The sequence below is a fragment of the Leucoraja erinacea genome, chromosome 4 (assembly GCF_028641065.1).
Source record: "Leucoraja erinacea ecotype New England chromosome 4, Leri_hhj_1, whole genome shotgun sequence".
Classification (NCBI taxonomy): domain Eukaryota; kingdom Metazoa; phylum Chordata; class Chondrichthyes; order Rajiformes; family Rajidae; genus Leucoraja; species Leucoraja erinaceus.
This window is the reverse complement of record NC_073380.1, coordinates 25,558,739-25,576,776: the sequence shown is the minus strand read 5'-3', so window position 1 is coordinate 25,576,776 and position 18,038 is coordinate 25,558,739. Positions and strand designations below refer to the sequence as shown.

The following is an 18,038-nucleotide window of genomic DNA, read 5'->3' as shown; positions in this document are numbered from 1 at the left end:
AGCCAGAGCCCGGACTTGAACCCAATCGAACATCTCTGGAAGGACCTGAAAATAGCTGTGCATCCAACCTGACAGAGCTTGAGAGGGCCTGCAGAGAAAAATGGGAGAAATTACCCAAACACATGTGTGCCAAGCTTGTAGCATCATAACCAAGAAGATTTGAGGCTGTAATCGCAGCCAAAGATGCCTCAAAAAAGTACTGAGTAAAGGGTCTGAATATATATATTTATATTATATATATTATATTTCAGTTATTTATTTTTTTAATTACTTTATTGTGTGTAGATTGATGATTAAAAAATAATGTAATCAATTTTAGACTAAGGCTGTAACATAGCAAAATGTGGAAAAAGTGAAGGGGTCTTGAATACTTTCTGAATGCACTGTAAACGTATCTTTCTTAAAGAAATAACCCTCTTTTGTGCATCAGAGTGGATAACTTCACATTTTTCAACATTATAATCCATCTGCCATGTCCTCAGCTGATATCTCAGATTATCCATACTCACTTGGTCTCTTTTCAATCCCATCTAATTTACCATCAGTTGCAAAGTAGGAATTATGACAACTGATCTGTTGAATGAATAATTGGGGCCCATGCACTGATCCTTGCAGTTTCCTCCACATCACAGCCTGCCTAGGATGTGTTTATTTCTAGACGTTGCTTTCTCAATCCATATCAACATGTCTTGTCTAGTCCCATGTGCTGTACCTTGTTGATCAACTTCCTATGTGGAATTGTTTTAAAAGCTTAGTGATAATTTAACTATGCCACGTTCACTGGTTCCACTTTATTTTGTCACACCCTTAAAGAAATCAGGCACATTCGTCAAAGATGATTTTCCTTTCATCGATCCATATTGACGTAAGGAGCAGAGGGACAAAATATTCATGTCACGGCACCAATGGATACATTGGTTTTACAAAGGATACATGCTATTATATAGCTGACCAATAAGAACCGTGTTGCAGAAATAGCCCAATGCAATCAACTTTTCCTTTCACTTCACATAAAATGACCATCTTCACATAAGAAGCCATCACAGCCCTCTACAGGATCGTCTTTCTGATGCTAATGGGTTCACTTTCACTAAGTGAGATGGAGGTGAGGAACAGTGCTCCTTGATTTAAGGACAGACCATACGATGTGAGCAGAAAGTTTTCCTTGTGTGTGATTATGCACATCACTTCCATTTGCCAGATGCAAGTTGCAAAGTGAAGATTCTCACTCACCTGTCTGCTCTTCAATGTTGCAGGAAGCAATACTCTGGACTTTTCAGCAAGTTTCTGTGCAAGCAAAAAAAAAAAATATCTGTTGAAACTTTACAGCACTTAGAACAAGTCAAGCAAACCTAAGTATATTTATCCGGAGTCAAGAACAAAAATGCTTCTTAAATAACTGAGATAAAGTGTTATAATATGACCCTGAAAAACCTACATTTCAATTTTCCTCTAGATAATAGCTTACACACTAAGGGTAAATAAACAGTGAGGGTCAACAACATTACTCCTCCCCACAGTGAGCCTGTCAAGGCTCGGAAATATGAAAAAAAACAACTGCAGATGCCGGTTTAAACCAAATATAGACACAAAGAATTGGAGTAACTCAGTGGAACAGGCAGCACCTCTGGAGAGAAAGAATGTGTGGCGTTTCGGGTTGAGACCCTTCTTCAGAAATAAGCTGCTAAAGCAGTACATTATACCAAAGACTACAGAAAGAGTACAACCTTCAGGAGAAAGGTTACCTTTTTTGAAACCGTTTCATTTTCATTATAGAATTTGAACCATACATTTGACCAGATATTTTTAAGGCAGAGATAGATAGATTCTTGATTAGTATGGGTGTCAGGGGTTATGGGCAGGGGAATGGTGTTATGAGGGAGAGATATGTCAGCCATGATTGAATGGTGGAGTAGATGGTGGGTCAAATGGCCTAATTCTGCTCCCATCACATATGACCTAATGGCTGATCAAAACTATGCAAGCTCCCAGTAGAACCATCCGGTCAGTCCCATTTACCTGACTCCGTCCCCTTTTGCACACAGAAAATAGAAGAGTACACCATGAGAACAGGCCCGAGCCCACAATGTCTGTACTGAACATGATGTCAAGACCAACACTTACCTGCTTACACATGATCCCACTTTGTGACTTATCCAAACCCTCCTTATTTTTCTTGTATTGGGGTGGCCAGAACTGCATGCAATATTCCAAATCCAGCCGAACAAAAGCCCTATAAAGCTGCATCATGACTTCCTGATTCTTACACTCAATGCCTTGACCAATAAAGCCTAGCCTTCTCTATCACTTTGTCTATTTGTGTTGCCAATCTCACAGAGTTGTGGCGCTTCTTAAGCAATTATTTTCTCCTCAGGTGTCTATCCAATTTTTTTGTGAAAACTCTGGCCAATGATGAGTTGACTCCCTAACAACAAGAAGCTCCAGATGATAAACAACCTCTGTGTTAACCGTAATTCTCAATTATTATAGAAATTATCATAAATTACATATAATTAGTCCCACGGTTAAATCCCAAGACAATGGAAAGGATGATAAGGGTGGTGCACAGTTCAAAGACCATTGAAAATTGAGTTCAGTTGGAGATGATCTGGAAACCTGTGCAACTGTGTTTCAATCAATGGTTCGATGGATATTTATTGTCACGTATGTAATTAAATATTACATAGTGAAATTTATTTAGCATAAAATGCCGGCACCGCTATAGGCTGGATCTATTCTCGCTGAAACATGGAAGGTTGAGATTATCTCATAGAGGTGTATAATATTATGAGGGCATAGATACGGTGGATAGTCAGAGCCTTTTACATCAGGCTAAGAGAATCCAAAACTGGAGGGCAGAGATTTAAGGAGAGAGGAAACATTTTAAAGATATCAGGATCAAGTTTATCAGAGGATGGTAGTTATGTGAAATAAATAAATTAGGAAGCGGTAAAGATGCAATTACAATGGTTAAAATGCATTTTATCAGGTACTTGGACGAGGAATGACTGATGTGAACACAATTATCAAACAGATAAATTATGGCAATATCAAAATGTTGTAGGTTGAATTAAGATTTTAATCAGTAAATAATGCGGAATCTGCTTTAAGAATGTGGGCACAAGGTTTAGTTTATTATTTTCACATACTGAGATACAGTGTCCGAAAAGCCATCCAGTTCAATCATAGGTAGACACAAAATGCTGGAGAAACTCAGCGGGTGAGGCAGCGTCTATGGAGAGAAGGAAAGAGGCGACGTTTCGGGTTGAGACCCTTCTTCGGACACTGAGGCTGACTTTAGAAGCCAACAGATCACTTAATTCCAATCATACTTTGAGTGCAAACATACATATGCAACAGATTGGAGTGATTACAGTGGATAATAGTAGTTCTCTTTTGCGGTAGTGTGCAAAACTATGGGTTAGAGATTTGTCTTAGAAAGCAGCATGAAATAATAGTATCAATTCACTACCCATTATTACATACACAGCTTCTGATATTCAATTCCATTGCAGGCAGTGGAAAAAAGAACTCAAGTCCCTCATGTAAGGGGCAACGAGCCTATTATACATTACCTACTCGATATACAATACCTTCCCCACTGGTATTCCTTTATGACTAAGAATAACGATATACATATCTCATGTGCAGAGGCCGAATTTAGAAGCTAACAGATCACTTAATTCCACAGAGTAATAAGTGAATCAGAGAAGGCAGCAAATTAATGTGGGCAAGCAGAAAAGTAACGTGAAGGAAAAGCAATCCAAGGTCTTGTGTTAAATTACAGGCATACTTTAGAATAGGGTTATATGCATGTACATTTTAAAGACAAATACATTTGCTGGTAAGTCCCATAATATTTGTTATATTGCCATTTGAATTTGTTTTGAAAAATGTAAAAATGTTAAATACATCGAAGGAAAACAATTGACACGGAATTATTAAATCTTGAGAGATCACAGGAGTCAATGATAACAAATGACTTAAGAACAGAGGAAATTTTTAATGACTTCTTGGTGCTAGCATTTACAAATGGATCTGACAACTGTTGACCCTGTGCACAATTAGAATTTAGAATTTAAAGGACAGTGTGAAGAATTGAGAATAATAGGGAGTAAAGTGCAGGACATTATTCTTAAAAGTATTGATGGTTCACAATATGACAAAAAAAAAGACAAAAAACGTAATGAAACATGGCTTAATAGGTTTAAGAAGGAACTGCAGATTCTGGAAAATCGAAGGTAGACAAAATGCTGGAGAAACTCAGCGGGTGAGGCAGCATCTATGGAGCGAAGGAAATAGACGATGTTTCGGGTGGAGACCCTTCATCAGACTAATAGGTGATACATTGTGATACATTGTACCAGACTATCCTCGAATGTATCCTTTAAGAATACAACAGGGTGGGATTATATCCCTGAGAATTAAATTGAATTAATAAAGCTAAACTTTAGGAAAACATTTGATGCAGTAACAGGCAGGAAATTTGTTTCAAAATTATAAAATCAAATTTGTGCAATGGATAGTGGGCTTCTTAAATGATAGAACCATTTTGAGCTAGAATTTGTAAATAATTATTGTAGGTGCCATTCATGCTTAGACTAGTTACTGTTAGCATATTATATTATTTTGTCTAGATATTTCTTGCCGAATTGTTTGTACGCTTGGGGGTGGGGTTTTAATGCGTAGATGGGCGTTACATATATGATAGAGGGAGAAGGACTGACCAGATCAGACCAGCCACGGGATTTGGAGAGAAAACATTTCTTACCAGATAGTCAGAATGGAAAGCTACAATTTGTTTAAGAATAAAGAGCATCTGGTATGTTCACTTTTTTGGCTGTACACCTACTTCAATACAGAACTAATTAAGCTGGAAATAATGCCTGGAAGATCCATTTTTGCTTGTCTGCGTACGATCACTCCCACCTACCCGTGGAGTAATGGCAATGGAAAGTTGGATATTGGAAAAGTTTGAAATTGCCACTACAATTATTATTAATGGACTGTTAAATGGAAAGATGTGTTGGAGGCTTGTTTCTGAGACTATTTCTATGCATCAAACAAAACACTTTAGGTTCCGTAGTATGACGGTAGAGATACAACGTTGAAACAGGCCCTTCAGCCCACTGAGTCCGCGGCGACCAGCGATCAACCCCTTACACTAACACTATCCTAGGGACAATTTACAATTTTTACCAAAGCCAATTAACCTACAAACCTGTACGTCTTTGGAGTGTAGGAGGAAACTGGAGCACACGGAGAAAACCCAGGCATCACAGGGAGAATGTCCAAACGCTGTACAGACAGCAGCAGGAATGGTGGTGCAGAGCTATAGTTTCTGCCTTACAGCGCCAGAGACCTGGGTTCAATCCTGACTATGGTTCCCTTTCTGTACGGAGCTTGCACATTCTCCCTGTGACCTGCGTGGGTTCTGTTTTGGGGTAAGGGGGAACTGTACAAAAGGGACGGATTGCATCTTAACAGGTGTGGGACCAGCATTCTGGCAGGCAGGTTTGCCACTGCTACACGGGTGGTTTTAAACGGAATAAGGGGGGTGGGGTGTCGAATGGGATAGTGGAGGATGGAGTTAAAGGGAAAGGGTTTCTTAAATGTGTGAGCGTAGAGACAGAGGGGTGTAAAATGAGGGTAGAAGAAATAGGTAGCAAGGTGAAAAGTAAAAGTGGCAGGCAGACAAAACCAGGGCAAAAATCAAAAAGGGCCATTTTTCAACATAATTGTATAAGGGGTAAGAGTGTTGTAAAAACAAGCCTGAAGGCTTTGTGTCTCAATGCAAGGAGCATTCGTAATAAGGTGGATGAGTTGAATGTGCAGATAGCTATTAATGACTATGATATAGTTGGGATCACGGAGACATGGCTCCAGGGTGACCGAGGCTGGGAGCTGAACATCTAGGGATATTCAATATTCAGGAGGGATAGAGAGAAAGGAAAAGGAGGTGGGGTAGCGTTGCTGATTAGAGAGGAGATTAACGCAATGGAAAGGAAGGACATTAGTTTGGAGGATGTGGAATAGGTATGGGTAGAGCTACGAAACACTAAGGGGCAGAAAACGCTGGAGGGTGTTGTGTACAGGCCACCTAACAGTAGTAGTGAGGTTGGAGACGATATCAAACAGGAAATTAGAAATGCGTGCGACAAAGGCAAAACGGTTATAATGGGTGACTTCAATCTACACATAGATTGGGTGAATCAAATTGGCAGGGGTGCTGAGGAAGAGGATTTCTTGGATGTATGCGGCATAGTTATCTAAATCAACATGTAGAGGAACCAACGAGAGAGCAGGCTATTTTAGACTGGGTATTGAGTAATGAGGAAGGGTTAGTTAGTAGTCATGTTGTACGTGCCCCCTTGGGCAAGAGTGACCATAATATGGTTGAGTTCTTCATTAGGATGGAGAGTGACATTGTTAATTCAGAAACAATGGTTCTGAACTTAAAGAAAGGTAACTTTGAGGGTATGAGACGTGAATTGGCCAAGATGGACTGGCAATTAATTCTAAAAGGGTTGACAGTGGATATGCAATGGAAGACATTTAAAGACTGCATGGATGAACTACAAAAATTGTTCATCCCAGTTGGGCAAAAGAATAAATCAGGGAAGGTACTACATCCGTGGATAACAAGGGAAATCAGGGATAGTATCAAAGCGAAGGATGATGCGTACAAATTAGCCAGAAAAAGCAGCATACCGGAGAACTGGGAGAAATTCAGAGACCAGCAGAGGAGGACAAAGGGCTTGATTAGGAAAGGGAAAATAGATTATGAAAGAAAACTGGCAGGGAACATAAAAACTGACTGCAAAAGTTTTTTTAAATATGTGAAAAGAAAGAGATTAGTTAAAACAAATGTAGAACCCTTGCAGTCAGAAACAGGTGAGTTGATCATGGGGAACAAGGATATGGCGGACCAATTGAATAACTACTTTGGTTCCGTCTTCACTAAGGAAGACATAAATAATCTGCCGGAAATAGCAGGGGACCGCGGGTCAAAGGAGTTGGAGGAATTGAGTGAAATCCAGGTTAGCCGGGAAGTGGTGTTGGGTAAATTGAATGGATTAAAGGCCGATAAATCCCCAGGGCCAGATAGGCTGCATCCCAGAATACTTAAGGAAGTAGCTCCAGAAATAGTGGATGCATTAGTAATAATCTTTCAAAACTCTTTAGATTCTGAAGGAGTTCCTGAGGATTGGCGGGTAGCAAACGTAACCCCACCTTTTAAGAAGGGAGGGAGAGAGAAAACGGGGAATTACAGACCAGTTAGTCTAACATCGGTAGTGGGGAAACTGCTAGAGTCAGTTATCAAAGATGGGATAGCAAAACATTTGGAAAGTGGTGAAATCATTGGACAAAGTCAGCATGGATTTACGAAAGATAAATCATGTCTGACGAATCTTATAGAATTTTTCGAGGATGTAACTAGTAGCGTGGATAGGGGAGAACCAGTGGATGTGGTGTATCTGGACTTCCAGAAGGCTTTCGACAAGGTCCCACATAAGAGATTAGTATACAAACTTAAAGCACACGGCATTGGGGGTTCAGTATTGACTGACATCGGGGTGGGGAGAGTGCAGTGGAGAGATAAGTTTTTTTTGGCCTTCCATCACAACTATGTGATGGATGTTTATGTAAAATGTAAATTCAGATTCAGATTCAATTTTAATTGTCATTGTCAGTGTACAGTACAGAGACAACGAAATGCATTATGTTGTGTCTGGGGTCTATTTGTGTGTAATGTATGGCTGCAGAAACGGCATTTCATTTGGACCTCCAGGGGTCCAAATGACAATTAAATAGACTATTGACTATTGGATAGAGAACTGCCTGGCAAACAGGAAGCAAAGAGTAGGAGTAAACGGGTCCTTTTCACAATGGCAGGCAGTGACTAGTGGGGTACCGCAAGGCTCAGTGCTGGGACCCCAGCTATTTACAATATATATTAATGATCTGGATGAGGGAATTGAAGGCAATATCTCCAAGTTTGCGGATGACACTAAGCTGGGGGGGCAGTGTTAGCTGTGAGAAGGATGCTAGGAGACTGCAAGGTGACTTGGATAGGCTGGGTGAGTGGGCAAATGTTTGGCAGATGCAGTATAATGTGGATAAATGTGAGGTTATCTATTTTGGTGGCAAAAACGGGAAAGCAGACTATATCGGTGAGACCAAGCGGAGGTTGGGCGATCGTTTCGCCGAACACCTCCGCTCGGTCCGCAATAACCTAGCTGACCTCCCGGTGGCTCAGCACTTCAACTCCCCCTCCCACTCCGCCTCCGACCTCTCTGTCCTGGGTCTCCTCCATGGCCACAGCGAGCAGCACCGGAAATTGGAGGAACAGCACCTCATATTCCGTTTGGGGAGTCTGCACCCCGGGGGCATGAACATCGACTTCTCCCAATTCTGTTAGTCCTTGCTGTCTCCTCCCCTTCCTCAGCTCCCCTGCTGTCTCCTCCCACCCTCCAGCCTTCCGGCTACTCCTCCTTTTCCCTTTCTTGTCCCCACCCACCCCCCCCCCTGATCAGTCTGAAGAAGGGTTTCGGCCCGAAACGTTGCCTATTTCCTTCGCTCCATAGATGCTGCTGCACCCGCTGAGTTTCTCCAGCTTTTCTGTGTAACCTTCGATTCTCCAGCATCTGCAGTTCCCTCTTAAACAAAAGCAGACTATTATCTAAATGGTGGCCGATTGGGAAAGGGGGAGATGCAGCGAGACCTGGGTGTCATGGTACACCAGTCATTGAAGGTAGGCATGCAGGTGCAGCAGGCAGTAAAGAAAGCGAATGGTATGTTAGCTTTCATTGCAAAAGGATTTGAGTATAGGAGCAGGGAGGTTCTACTGCAGTTGTACAGGGTCTTGGTGAGACCACACCTGGAGTATTGCATACATTTGTGGTCTCCAAATCTGAGGAAGGACATTATTGCCATAGAGGGAGTGCAGAGACGGTTCACCAGACTGATTCCTGGGATGTCAGGACTGTCTTATGAAGAAAGACTGGATAGACTTGGTTTATACTCTCTAGAATTTAGGAGATTGAGAGGGGATCTTATAGAAACTTACAAAATTCTTAAGGGGTTGGACAGGCTAGATGCAGGAAGATTGATCCCGATGTTGGGGAAGTCCAGGACAAGGGGTCACAGCTTAAGGATAAGGGGGAAATCCTTTAAAACTGAGATGAGAAGAACTTTTTTCACACAGAGAGTGGTGAATCTCTGGAACTCTCTGCCACAGAGGGTAGTTGAGGCCAGTTCATTGGCTATTTTTAAGAGGGAGTTAGATGTGGCCCTTGTGGCTAAGGGGATCAGAGGGTATGGAGAAAAGGCAAGTACGGGATACTGAGTTGGATGATCAGCCATGATCATATTGAATGGCGGTGCCGGCTCGAAGGGCCGAATGGCCTACTACTGCACCTAATTTCTATGTTTCTATGTTTTCCAGGATTTCCAGTTTTCTCCCACACTCCAAAGACATGCAGGTTTGTAGGCTAATTGTCTTGGTATAATTGTAAATTGTTGTACAGTGTTTAGGATAGTATTAGTGTATGGGGGTCGCTGGTTGGCGCGGACCCGATTAGCCCAAGGTACACAATGTTGGTGTTGGTTTGTGACATCCCCTCATCTTGTGTCCCTGAACATATGCAAGAGACACTGGAAGGAGTACAGGTTAAGCGGTTGAATTGGATACCTGGCAACAGAGGAAAATATTTAATACCAGTAACACAAAAAAGAATACAGCTTGGAAAATGGATTCAAGCACAGTAAAGAAATGGTGCACAAACATTTATGCGAAAAACTCTTCAACATATAGTGATAGATACTGTATGTGGAAAAGGTTTAAAAAAAAAAAACAGGTGCAGGTTTTATATTATACATATGTTATATATTTCACAAGAGCCTTATATAGTTCCTGTTGAAAGGATGAGATGAAGCCAAACAGTATGTTTGTGACCTTTCAGACTGACGTAAAAGATGAAAATGGTCTTTACTAAGCATGCATGACCTTTTCTTTATAAAGACATTTGGGACATATTGGTAAGTAATGGTTAGTATTAGTTACAGGATACACAATGAAACACTGTAATTTGCCTATATTTCCTCCTCTTATTCATATGATGCATCACAGTTAAGCATGGCTCAAGGTGATTGCGTAAGGAAGTTCTGGAAGAATTTTACGAGTTTTTCCTACAATTAGTCGATGTTTCTTTTTCTGTTTCCTTGCTTCTCTTCAGGGTAAGTATTGTGACTGATTTGGGAGGTTAGTATGACAACCTGCATCCATTGACAGTTAAGATGTGTGTAATAGACCTTATGGTATTCATCTGATGTTAATCATTAAAGAGGAATTTCTGGTTGTTATAGTAAAATGAAGTTTAACTATTCACTGGAGAAAATACTTGTCTAATGTGGAGCAAATTTTACTTTATTTTAGTTTTAGTTTTAGAGATACAGCATAGATACAGGCCCCTTGACTCTACACCGACCACGATCACCCACACACTAGTTATAGAGTCATAGTCATACAGCGTAGAAATATGCCCTTCAGCCCAACGTGCTCACACCAACCAACATGTCCTATCTGCACTAGTCTTACCTGCTTGCGTTTAGCCCATAGCCCTCTAAACCAATCCTATCCACGTACCTGTCCAAATGTTCTATCCTACACACTAGAGACTGAAACCAATTAACTTATAAACTTACATGTCGTTGGAATGTGGGAAGAACCGGAGCACCTGAAGAAATCTCATGCAGTCACAGGGAGAACATACAACTTGGTACGCACAGCACCAGTAGTCAGGATCGAATCTACAGGTAGGTCTCTAGCGCTACAAGGTAGCAATTCTACCATTCGCTGCCCATGTGAAGTTTTAGCATTGAAAAAAAATTACTGTCATTTTGTAAACCATTACGAAACATGGGCACACATAAGAATTGATGGATGTGAAAGTTTCAGATTTGTACCTTTTTAAACATCAAAGAAACATAGAAAATAGGTGCAGGTATAGGCCATTCGGCCCTTCGAGGCTGCACCGCCATTCAATATGATCACGGCTGATCATCCAACTCAGTATCCTGTACCTGCCTTCTCTCCATACCCCCTGATCCCTTTAGCCACAAGGGCCATATCTAACTCCCTCATAAATATAGCCAATGAACTGGCCTCAACTACCTTCTGTGACAAAGAATTCCAGAAATTCACCACTCTCTGTGTGAAATTTTTTTTTCTAATCTCGGTCCTAAAAGATTTCCCCCTTATCCTTAAACTGTGACCTCTTGTTCTGGACTTCCCGAATATCGGAAACAATCTTCCTGCATCTAGCCTGTCCAACCCCTTAAGAATTTTGTAAGTTTCTATAAGATCCCCCCTCAATCTTCTAAATTCTAGCGAGTACAAACCGAGTCTATCCAGTCTTTATTCATATGAAAGTCCTGACATCATAAAACAATCCATCAAGTTGTTAATTTTGGTAGTGTTATCTAGGGCTATACTGTTTGGTATTGTGGGGTTGGACAGGCTAGATGCAGGAAGATTGTTCCTGATGTTGGGGAAGTCCAGAACAAGGGGTCACAGTTTAAGGATAAAGGGGAAATCTTTTAGGACCGAGATGAGGAAAACTTTTTTCACACAGAGAGTGGTAAATCTGTGGAATTCTCTCCCGCAGAAGGTAGTTGAGGCTAGTTCAGTGGCTATATTTAAAAGGGAGTTAGATGTGGCCCTTGGGGCTAAAGGGATCAGGGGGTATGGAGAGAAGGCAGGTACAGGATACTGAGTTGGATGATCAGCCATGATCATATTGAATGGCGGTGCAGGCTCGAAGGGCCGAATGGCCTACTCCTGCACCTATTTTCTATGTTTCTATGTTTCTATTGTCAGTAAGATCCTATTTGAAGAAGATTGAACAAAGGGAAGTACTTTGCAGGAAAGAACTGCAGATGCTGGTTTAAATCAAAGGTAGACACAAAACCCTTCAGGGTCTTGACTCAAAACGTCACCCATTCCTTCTTTCCAGAAATGCTGCCTGTCCCGCTGTGTTACTCCAGCATTTTGTGTCGAAGGGAAGTACTTTCCCTAATTTTCAGTCCTGGACTCCCATTACCATCCCAAAGGTATAACTACATCTTGTTATTTTTTGCTCAATCGACTGTTGATTGTTGAAAATATTTGCAAGACATTGCCACATCTAAAATGGCCTCAGATTTCTTGCAAATCCTCATGTTCAGTTTTGGCACACACCAACTAACACTAATTGTAAAAGTGATGTACATTTTAGCCAATTAAATTAGCCCTGAAAACACATTTCTTAGCTAAATTTAATCAATCTGTTCTGCACAAAGTGTTGGTTTGATGCTCATTACAAGGTGCAATAAAACATTATTTTTTCTAAGTAAAGTATTGATGTTTTGAACCATTCTGAACTTTATGGTATTCAAGGAATTTTAATGTCACTTTGGTTTAATTAGAGGTATTCTCATCAATTAGTTTTTTTTTTAAATGTAGCAAAGAAGGAGCAGCCTACTGTGCTTATCCTAGCCTTTAAAATATCAATTCACCTGAACTTACAACAACTCCGTGAAGCCGATGTACATTAATTTGCTATCATATTGTTTTGTTTGCGTATTCTAAAGTGCTCAACATCAATACATTCCTTTTGAGGTATTGTGAAAGTTAAATGTCTATACAGAAAAGCTAATCTGCTAATCAGTAAGGTCCTGCAAACAACAAATTAATAATTTAAAATCCTCACGCTTGTTTTTGAATTCCCCAACGGTCCTTCATCTCTGTAATGTCTTCTAACACTACAGTAAACCCTTGTTATAATCGGTCATTGGGTGGTGGGGGGGTGTTGCAGTTGGATGATGTCTGTTTGTTTCCTATAACCGAGTTAGGGATTATCATAGCATAAGTAGCAGAAAGAAACAACGACAGACACTGGGTAATGTACAAAAGACTACAAAGCGTTGAAGTAATTCCGCAGGTTAAGCAGCATTTCTGGAGTGTATGGAGTAAGGTGGGTGACTTTTTGGGTTGTTACTTTTTTGTATATTTTATTTGTTCTATATCACCGTATTTTATCTCTCGTTTCCCTTTCCCGACTCTCAGTCTGAAGAATGGTCTCAACCCGAGATGCTGTCTAACCCGCTGACTAACTCCAGCTTTTTGTGTCTATTTTCAGCATCTCTGGACAACATGTATAGGTGATGATTAGGGTGAAGAAGGTTGGTGAAGGCAGGCAGCCCAGCCTGAAAATGGCCGAGGAGGCGTTGCATGCCTGGACTAGTGTCAGCAGTCCGCTGGGTCGTAGCTATAATCGAAAAGCATTATAAAGAGGTCCGTAAAATGAGGGTTTACTGTACTTGTGATATCGGTGCTTCAATTCTAACAACCCTGAAATTAATCACTCCATCTCAAACAAACAAGTCTTTGGCTGCCACTATTTTAGATGTTGGAATTCCCTTCCTAAAGCTGCCCATATCCCTTTTCCGTTTTATGTAGCACTGCGTCAAATTCCGTTTTCATAATAAAAACGACACAAAGTGCTGGAGTATCTCAGCAGGTCAGGCACTTTGTGTCATTTTAGGTTATGCATGTTCATTAGAGATTTTGCTTAACTTACTGAATTACTCCAGCACTTTGTCTTTTTTGGTAAACCAGCATCAGCAGTTCCTTGTATCTACGTTTCTATTTTATAATGCCCTTTTAAAGTAGATCAGAATGCATTTTGCTGCATTAAAAACACAAATGGAATACCACCAGCAAATGCTGAATTTCAACCTGCAGCATTAACTCCGTTTTCCTTTCCTCAGATGCTTCATGACCTTTTGAGTGTTTGTACGATTTTCTGCTTTTGTTTGAGAATTCCAGAATCTGTAGTATTTTTAATGGGGAAGTCCAGAACAAGGGGTCACAGTTTAAGGATAAGGGGGAAATCTTTTAGGACCAAGATGAGGAAAACATTTTTCACACAGAGAGTGGTGAATCTCTGGAATTCTCTGCCACAGAAGGTAGTTAAGGCCAGTTCATTGGCTATATTTAAGTTAGATGTGGCCCTTGTGGCTAAAGGCTTATGGAGAGAAGGCATGTACAGAATACTGAGTTGGATGATCAGCCATGATCATATTGAATAGCGGTGCAGGCTCGAAGGGCCGAATGGTCTACTCCTGCACCAATTTTCTATGTTTCTATGTTTCTATGTAAGAACAGTAGGAAAATTTATGCCATTCTGCAAAATAATAATAACCATTTTATAATGCCTTTCAAAAAGGGTAACACTTCAACACAAACAGGAACTTTAATACACCCACGATAATTCTCAACACTGGTGCCCCACAAGGATGCGTTCTCATCCTCTTAATCATTCTCCCCTTTTGTTCATGACTGTGTAGCTAAATTCTCCATTTATTCGTTTGCAGGTGACCTCACTGTAAAGGGCTGGATCTTGGACAATGACGAGATGGAGTACAGGAAGGAGATAGAGAGTTAAGTAATGTCAAGGGTATTTAATTGTCATGTGAACTGAAATGGAACAATTAAATTCCTACTTGCAGAAGCATAACAGTTTTGTAAACACAGTACTCAATGGATAACAGAATAAACAAACAAATAAAAAGATCAAAACATTTAAAATAAAACAACAGTGCAAAACAAAGCCTGAAGTAACTAATGCAAACAAGGCAATTTGTAGTTGGAAGTTTAGTTTAGAAGTTCAGGTTCAATAGCCTGTTCGTTGCTGGGAAGAAGCTGTTCCTGAACCTGCACCTCACAGTTTTCAGACTCTTATATCTTTTTCCTGATGGCAGTAGTGAACTGAGAGCACGACCAGGGTGGTGTGAGCCTTTTGTGGCAGCACCACCTATAGATCCCTTCAATGGTGCGGAAGTCAGTACCCGCGACGGACTGGGCAGTGTTCACCATCTTTCATTCCTGGGTGTTTGAGGGCCATGATGCGACCATTGAATATGCTCTCTACCATAGATTTGTCAAAGTTCACAAGAGTATTTGTCGACATACCTACACATTCATGGGCATAGAGTGAGTCGAGCAGGGGACTGAGCACACAGACTTGTGGTGCCCCTGTGCTGATGGTTATTGAGAAGGAAATGTTGTTAACAATTTGTATGAATTGTGTTCTGTTGATGAAGAAGGGAGAGATCAGTCATGATTGAATGTGGGAGTAGAATTGATGGGCCGAATGGCCTAATTCTGCTCCTATCACATGATCTTATGACCCAAGTCGGGAATCTGGTCGCAAAAGTATACGCAGTGAACCAGTTCCCTGAGCTCGGTAACGTTTAGAGCAAATGATGGTGTTGAACACTGAACAAGTGGTCCAGTGCAGAGTTGAGAGCCAGTGACCTCACCGTCAATGTCAGGATGACAAAAGAGTTAGTTATTGAATTCAGACAGTGAGATGGTGTACACCAATGATGCCGAAGTGGAGATGGTCAAGATCTTCAAATTCCTAAGTGTATACATCCCAATTTGTCCAGGACCAAACCCAGTGAAGAAAGCACACCAACGTTTTAGACAGAAAATGCTAGAGTAACTCAGTGGGACAGGTAGCATCTCTGGAGAGAAGGAATGGGTGATGTTTTGGATCGAGACCGTTCCTCAGACTGAAGGTCTCAACCTGAATCATCTCCCATTCCTTCTCTCCATAGATGCTGAGTTATTACAGCATTTTGTGTCTATCTTCGATGTAAACAAGCATCTGCAGTTCCTTCCTACACCAACGTCTTTACTTGCTCAGTAGGCTTAACACAGTTTGACAAAGTTTCCACCGACTCTTCCCAACCTTTATAAATGCACTGTAGCACTCATCCTTTCTGGATTTATCACAACTTGATTTGGCAACAAGAAATTGCAGGTACTTGTGGATGTACCCTATGTAGCTTATTACACATACCAGCCATCTCGCCATCAATTCCATTGACACACACAAGAACCATAACCTTCAAGCCATTCCTACTTCTCTCCTCTCACGTTGGTAAAGCTTGAAAGCACATAGCCCTATATAGCGATGTTACAAAACCTACCTTCAGCGGTGCAGCATTTCTGCCACTGCGTGACTTTGGCGCCTTTGAGCGGTGGGGGGGGGATTAAAATCCAGGTTTGTATTGCTTGTCGGAGGCAGATTTCCTCGGGCTGCTAGCTGATGAAGAAAAATCGATCGGACTTCCATTCCCGGTTTATTTTTTTAAAAATTTGCTGGACAATTTAATAATTGGATTAAAATAAAAGGCGACTTCGAATGCCCTCAACGCCTACAATGTGACGGATCGCAAGATCGGGACAAAAGAAAGGGTATTGGCCCTGTCTCACGGTGCGAGTCCACCCACGAGTGATCCCGAGTGAAAGAAAAAATCACACTCGTGGTTGTCTACGAGATTCCAAGTTTATGCTCACTAGTTTAAACGAGTTCCCACATGTATGTCCAAGTTTGCCGTTTACTTCTCATTTCTGCGATGTACCAAGTTCCTCTCCCGAGTTACCAAGTTCCTCTCCCGAGTTACTCTTGAGCCAACCGTGAATAAAGGTCTGTTTTAAGTATCAAATAGAGGAGCTGGACAGCATCTCATACAGTAAGTCTATTCTGATTCAGTATTGAAAGTTATTCAATTTCAGAACTTAAAAAAACTAGGCAGGATCTCGGCCCCGCACTTGCTGCCATTGTGCAGCAAGGAGGCGGTGGCGGCGAAGCAACACTGTTAAAGAAGACAGCTCTATCCTGCAGCTTTGAGTTAAAGATAGAATTCAGCGCGACCGCATCTATTGATATGAGGTACAAAGGGAAAACGTGCACCGTCCAGTGCCAGAGCCAGGCTGGGATAATTCTCTGCTCTCATCTCTCTCTTTCTGTGTGTGTATTAGACTTAGTACGGGAGACAAGTGTAGGAGAGGTGTACTGACTGTGTGGGCAAACACTTTGGTAGTGATTGCCCAACAGTCTGAAAAGCCGCTGTGTCTTCCTGTCCCTGGGATTGCAGGGGGCGGTCAAACAGCACAATACCCCCCCTCCCCCTCCACGCCAACATGAAGGGCAATGATCCCAAGGCTTTAGCGTCTGAAACAGCGGGCAGGCAACAATCACACGCCACAACACGAGAGAGGTCATGCACTATTGTTGGTCTCCTTTGCACGTCGGTGTTTCTGTCTTTCTCCATCTCATTGTTGGCCCTGTCTGTCGCCACCCCCATCCCCACCCCTCTGTTTCCCGGCCATGTGTGCGACCCCTTCCCTCCCCTCTCCAGTTCTCCGCCCATTGCACTGGGCGCGGGGGCTTTGCACCGTCGTCACGTCGGCGACGCCAGCGGGGCAGGTGCTCGGGGGCTCTCTCCCAGCGTGGCCCCGGACCAGGGGTGGGGGGGGGGGGGGTATGGGAGTCAGCGGGCATGCCGGCCCTGCCACACCATGGGCCGCCGCCAACCAAGCCACCCATCCAGACTGGGAACTGTACCGCCCTTGCACCTTCCCTCTGCAACTGCAAACAACCCCACTCACATGCTCACCTAACCCGCCCATCCCTTCTTTCTGGGTTTTGAAGGCGCTTCTGGTCTGCAGTGTGCAATAGTCACCAAAATACATTGCATCTTTAGAAAGGAACAATACAAAACATCCCACTGGATATGCCTTAGTCATGGTGCTGTACAACACGGAAACAGGTCCTTCGGCCCAGCTTGGTCGTGCCGTCCAAGATGGCGCCTTGTGGTAGTCCTATTTGCCTGCATGTGGCCCATAGCCCTCAAACCCCTTCCCATCCATTTATCTGTCGTTAATAACCTCAAGAAAATATTAAGTCTACGTGAGCCTGCTTCTGTTTCCTGGGTCCAACTCAGAGAGAAATCTCCCCCCTTACCAGGGTTAATCGCTCTGTTTATAATGGTCTCTGCATTTATGAAGTCCTCGACAGTGAACCCCATGGGCAATCACTACTAAAGTGTCTGCCCACACAGTCAGTACACTTTTGTTTTAATCTCGGGATCAGTCGTGGGTGGACTCGCACCGTGAGACAAGGGTTTAGTCGCCTATTTTA

At 42.1% G+C, this 18,038-nt stretch overlaps 1 protein-coding gene across 2 annotated transcripts in view; it reads right to left on the bottom strand.

Moving 5' to 3' along the window:
* The window catches only part of tsnare1 (T-SNARE Domain Containing 1), a 776,868-nt gene that overhangs the window by 227,009 nt on the left and 531,821 nt on the right, over positions 1 to 18,038 (bottom strand). For both annotated transcript variants that reach the window (XM_055633878.1, XM_055633879.1), the window contains one exon: positions 1,234 to 1,287. In XM_055633878.1, the coding sequence (XP_055489853.1) occupies positions 1,234 to 1,287 (54 nt within the window). The remainder of the gene's footprint in view (positions 1 to 1,233; positions 1,288 to 18,038) is intronic.